This window comes from Acanthopagrus latus, chromosome 21 (assembly GCF_904848185.1).
Source record: "Acanthopagrus latus isolate v.2019 chromosome 21, fAcaLat1.1, whole genome shotgun sequence".
Lineage (NCBI taxonomy): Eukaryota > Metazoa > Chordata > Actinopteri > Spariformes > Sparidae > Acanthopagrus > Acanthopagrus latus.
Window position 1 is genome coordinate 21,548,493 of NC_051059.1, and position 6,000 is coordinate 21,554,492.

General features: G+C 44.2%; 1 protein-coding gene across 4 annotated transcripts in view; it reads left to right on the plus strand.

Moving 5' to 3' along the window:
• Window positions 1–4,846, plus strand: part of ece2a (endothelin converting enzyme 2a) — a 70,829-nt gene extending 65,983 nt beyond the window's left edge. For all 4 annotated transcript variants that reach the window (XM_037084861.1, XM_037084863.1, XM_037084862.1 and 1 more), the window contains exon 4: window positions 4,458–4,846. In XM_037084861.1, coding sequence (XP_036940756.1) covers window positions 4,458–4,748 — 291 coding nt within the window. In that variant the 3' untranslated portion in view covers window positions 4,749–4,846. The remainder of the gene's footprint in view (window positions 1–4,457) is intronic.
• The last annotated feature ends 1,154 nt before the right edge of the window (window positions 4,847–6,000 follow it).

The window sequence follows — 6,000 nt, forward strand, 5'->3', positions numbered from 1 at the left end:
CGTGGGGTTACCTGGAATTCCTCATGTGGGACCTTGACTCCAGATCTCACATTACCTCTTTGTTGCAGTGCACTCAAGACGGGTCAGGTCACTTAGACACGAGCTTCCGCCACCACGCTGAATAATTCAGAAGAGGCCATGATGCTGTGTGTGTGTGTGTGTGTGTGTGTGTGTGTGTGTGTGTGTGTGTGTGTGTGTGTGTGTGAGCGAGCCGTGATGGAGTGTGGGTGTTGAGGAATCGAATCAGTAGAGTGTGAGTGTGTGAAGATGGGCACTAACAGAGTGGTTTCCTCTGTCTTCTTGGAGAAGCCCCGTGGCCCACTTAGGATCAGCTTACAGGCGTCTGCCTGAGAGTGGACGGGGGGGAAACTGACTCAGTGTTTTTGGGGATGCTGTTTCTTTACTCCAGTGTTTGGGTGTAGCAGCCAGCGAGCCCTCACTCACCTGTTGATCCGAGACATTTTTTACGGCTTATCTACACGTCCTGAAAAATGCGCTCTTAACTTTTTTCTGTATGTTAAACACTTGTTCATCTGCCGTATTCAGAGCAGATGAACATCAGACCCGCCACTGTTGATGCTTCATATCATAATAATACCACCACTCTGATGTGTGTGTGTGTGTGTGTGTGTGTGTGTGTGTATCATAGTGAGTGTGCCGATAACGTACGGAATGTAAGCATATGAATATGACTCACCGCACTCGATGCATCATTCTCTCCTTCTCATAAGGGTTTCCTGTGAGTGCAAACACGCATGGCGGTGCTGCTGTGTATGTGAGAATCAGTTTCCTGCAAACAAACATGAAGTGGGCAGGGGTATTAAGGGTGGGAAACATACGAGAATGTGCTGTTTGAAGCAGCCCTCCAGCTGCCAGCCGGGCTGTCGAGCAGGTCACGGTTATGGCTGAGCTGCTCTCTATAGTTCAGTGTCATCTCGGGTTGCAATGACGTCAGTCCTCCGACCAAGAGTGACATAAGGCTCTGGAGTTACACTGCACAGGTACAGAGGGTGCACCCATACATCTCAGTGTATCATGAATAATGGCTGAAGGGGTGAAGTCGGGATGATGCACTTTGTTAACTCCCCTCTCTTGGTTTACTGTCCTTTTTGTGACCTGACCTTCTGAGGGAAACTGTCATCATGTCATCAAACGTATGCTCCTCACTGTTGGCTTTAAACCTGGTATATTTTTATACTGACATTGACCCAAAAAAAAAGCACTTTGTAATAAAGGGGTCAATCACAGCACCAAAATTGCAACAACAAAAAAAAGAATAGCACCCATCTCTGCAGCTACGCTCAGCGGTTTGGCCTTGCACAACCTGCGTATTTAATCCCAGCTGTTTTAGCAACAAAGCTCCTTTAAGCACATCGCACTCTACCTGAACACTGCCAGATGGCAGGCAGACGGCGTCAGTGACTATAGACAAATATCCAGCACATAAAGAGACCAAACGTTCCTGGTTTGGATTAAAACCAGACCAGGAGTAAATCAGTGTCGTGTTGGCAGGAAATCTGTCATTTTGGTTTGAATGTTTTTAGGCTTCCTAATGAAGAGTGATTGATTATTTTAGATTTAAGGTAATATGAGTTGTTTTGAGAGAGATTATGTTTGTATGCTGCAGTACTGGTAGTCACCCAGAGTTGGATAAGGATATCAAATGAGAGAGAAAGAGAGCGATCCAACACTGATTTAGGCAAATTTAGTAAGAACGATTGAGGCAGGGCTAGCAGTTAGCCTAGCGCTGTCAAAAGCAAAAGTAATATGACTCCAAAGTCTTATATGTTTTGAATCTTGTATATGTTGTTGTTGTATGTAGGGTAAAGTTTTCATAGTCCACAAAACACTGCTGGAGCTTCACAGCCAAACAGCATTGCCGTATTCTCCAAAACAGCCAAAGTAAATTGGGGCTTGTTTTGAAATGGAAATAAAAAATGGCAGAAAAACAAACACAATATGGCTCCATACATCTTGTCTGACTTAATCCCCAGAATCCCAGAGATCCCAAATTGATTTTAAAAGATGTTATGTACACCGTTATTTAAACAGAAGTCTTTGTCTCCCAAGATGGAAGCGTCAGCTCGCAGCCCGTCTGAAATGGGTGCTCGAGCTTGGCCACGCTTTGAGGGTGTAAATAACTTTATTGTGTGTGTGTGTGTGTGTGTGTGAGAAAGGTGATCTTGTCCTTTAAGCTCAACTGAAGACATCCTGGCCAAAAACATCTTCAACATTTTTAGAATATAGGCTTGTTCACTGTTTCAGATGTGGAGTGTTCCTCTTAAAATTTCAGATTAGGAAATTCATGGCACTCATCACATATTAACGCTCGAGCTATATTTTGCCCTGAAGAGGAACATTTGTTCCACTTAATGGGAGTTTTCACCCGACAGCTAAGTTGAGACTTTAAAAAATGAGACTGTTGATTCTGTATGTAGATTTATTATTGGGTTCAGGAACACTTATGATATCTGGGCAAAAAAAAAAAATGTCCACACTTTATGTTCTTTCCTCTCTCTGCTACTGTGTGTTTTCATCAGGCGTGACCTAATCCAGATCAGCAGACCCCTTTCCCTTCCATTTTTGTGCATTATATTACTCATTTTCTCCCATATCCAGCGCCCCCTCCACCCTTCCTCTCGCTTTTCTTCCGTGTCACAGTGGAGAGTGAATAATTCATGATCGGGCTGCTTGCTGGTGGAGATGAAATCATGTGAGAAGAGCAGGATACACGTGCTCATCTCAGAGCGACCCTTCTCTCTAAAGACCCGGAGAGAGCGTAGAGGGGGGAGCCGCTGTGCAGGCCGCTACTACTACTCCGTCCTGGCTGCTTTGCATTACCTCCGCAGCTTTCATGATGGTCACATGTGAGCCCTTCACAGCCCAGGCATGGAGCCATCCACAGAGACCAGGCAGTAGCTTGTCACAGCACTTTACAGTGACAGGCTTGAATCATGAATTAGCTCATGAATTAAGAATTTTCACATGTTCATAATTAGTTAACTGCTCCCTTGAAACAGTAGATGTCCACGTGGTGTTCATCTTCAATTAGACAAAAGAATCCTAAGGCATCGTTGACTGCTTGCAGAGCTCGGATGTCGGATGTCAGATTCTTTGAAGTCAAGAGCCCAAGATTAGACAAACAAGTCTGAAATCAGGTCCAAAACTTCCATTAAATGTATGTGAGCCACCAACAACTCATAGCTCAGATTAGAAACAGACAATGGTGGATTCAGGATGTCTGAGTGGCAGGATGACGTAGGACACCAGTATCTAGAGAGTTGCATGAATTAGCCAAGTCATAGTTGGTCAGACAGCATTTGTAGCCTCAACTCTCCTTTCTTAGGGAACCCTCATCGTTGCAACTCAAATTGTGTTTTTTGAACCTGAAGTATTGTGTGTTGAACAGTTTTTAGTTGGTTGAAAATCAGGTCAATTCTTTTTTTTTTTTGGTCAAGTCCTGTCTGTCCTGTCGAGTCGGACTCGAGTCCACGGCACGTGACCCAAGCTGTTGTTTATTTGCAGGTTCATGCTCACTTGTTGCCATTAAACCTGCTTGTCCGCCTGTAATCGTTCCGTGGCGATGTGTTGGGACAACATGTGGTCCCAGTTTACATGTTGATGTCAGAAATAGTGTAAGTTTGTTGCCCACTGCTCAGAGCTCTGCAGATTATGTCTCTTCACTGCGACATGCACACTTCTGTCTCTGGAGAAACTCCCTCCAGCTAAATGCGTCTCTGCATGCTTGTGTCAGTTTTCATTTTCCGTGTGTGTGCGTGTGTGTGCGCGTGCTCGGCCTCTGCAGCCCTCTGAAGCTTACTGTGTCGCGATGCACACGTGTATCTCGCACGAAGGATCAACACACTGGAGTGTTGACGAACCCAGAACAACAATTATTCATACGGAGGGACCTTCACAGTTTTCCTGCTGTCACGCTGTGTTATCGGCCTGCATGGCTGAGCAGCCCGCTCGCCCGCTGCAGAACGTTAGCTCTGGCTTACAGCGATGCAATGCGCCTGACTGGAGAGATGCCTTTTTTTGAGGGAATTTGGTATTTGACCGAGGTGTAGAAGGACTATGACACAGGTCATCGCCCTGTGGAGCACCTTTTCCATCATGTCGGCAAAAAAAGTTCTAACGAAATAAAATATGCCTTTAAAACCTGCAAGTTTTTAATGATTTTTGCAACATGTTCTGGTGTACAGATAAAATGAATTGATCCATTGATTGTGAGTGAGTTGATGCCTGAAACTTTCCCTGCTGATGCATTGTCAGCTTTTCAGATCCATTTATGAAACATAGAAACAGTCACGGTGATGATAGCGTGCACTGTGACAGCAGCGCTTTGAAATGATTCAGCAACTGTGGCTGCTCAGGTAGAGGTAGAGGTTTTTGGTTAGTTTATAATCTTCTAATACTCTTTGTCGTCTTTTTCTTTTCTTTTTTTTTCCACCCAGATTAGTCGCTGCTTGAAGCCCGGAGGACGATTCGTCTCCATCACCTTCCACAGCCCCTTCCTCAGGAAACGCCTCTACGCTCGCACCGAGTATAACTGGTCGATAAAGAAGTTCAGTTACGACGGAGGTTTTGAATATTTCGTGTATGTAATGACCAAAGGAGAGAAGCTCAGCCCAGAGGATGCAGCGCTGGAGAAGAAGCTGCTAGATGATGCCAAATCCCCTCCTGCCAAGGTCACCACATTACACACTGAGCCTGATGAGGACTTCCTGTCTAACATTGACTTGTAAAATACTGGACTATCTGTAGGAATTTTAGGAAAACATTATCTGTGATATATTTATACGTCTGTACTGATCATGTGTCTTGATAAAATAATCAAAAATCATCGCCGAGGTTGATTTATTGTGTGGGGATTTTACTTTGTTCTCTGTGAGTGACAAATACAAACTAAGGAGCTGATTAACTCAACCACTTTGATTCAACACTCATTTTCCATGTAACACGTGTTTTTTTTTGTGCTCGCATCAGCTCTAGATATCTTTTCTCATAGTCAACACCATCGAGTACAGAAGGTATCAAACAGAAGACCAATCTCGAGTACTACAACACAACAACAACATATTTCAGGATGAAAACATGGTTCAAACAGCCCAATGGCTTTGAGACATGAACCGGTGTAGGTACCAGATGTGCTCGGCCTGCCAGATTGGCTTTCGGTCCTGCACTTACAGATGGCTGCACGGCGGTCGAACATTACGATTGGTTGTAACTTCCAATGTTTACAGAAATGAAGGAGGTGAAGAAGAAGAAATATACATCTGGTCTATACGTCTGTATGGACCGATGTATTTAATTTAGATGTAAATATTGAAGTTGGTATTTGTTCTAATGAATATTGGTTTCAGACTGCAGCAGTAACAATAACACTCTTTCTTCATTGTGCACTTTTGTATGAACTGATTATTTTTCATAATGTGACAGAATTTTGTTTAAGATCTTCTTATGTTTAGGGGTTAGAAAAAGATCTCGGTTTGGGTTAAAATGATCGCTCTGGCAAGAACTTTTCTCGGGTCTGGAAGACGCCATCAGTAAGTCCAGGACCCGGAGCCGGTCTGGCAGGCTGAGCACATCAGGTGCCTACACAGGAAGTGCAAACATCTTAACTTAATTTTGGGGTTTCAGGACTCATTACTGCAGCAGCGTATGGCACCACAAAGACAGTGCCTCTGACTGAGTCTTTGCAGCAGCATCGCCCACCATAATATCATTTTGCACAGGCCCTATATGATTTGTAGTAATGTTAACTATCGCTCGACATCTGACTGTGTCATAATCTTCCGATGCAGCTTCAGTTGCAGATCATAATCCAAACTGATATAAATCAATGTTTACATCCCAGCATCTTTAACTCTTCTGTCTGCATACAGTGCGTGTGAGAGAGATTCAACGGCAGCGCAGCACATGGCCGCCCGCATTGCACAATTTGCAAGACAAACTGGCATGTCTAGACAGAGTACATAACAGCAGCGGCGGCCTGCA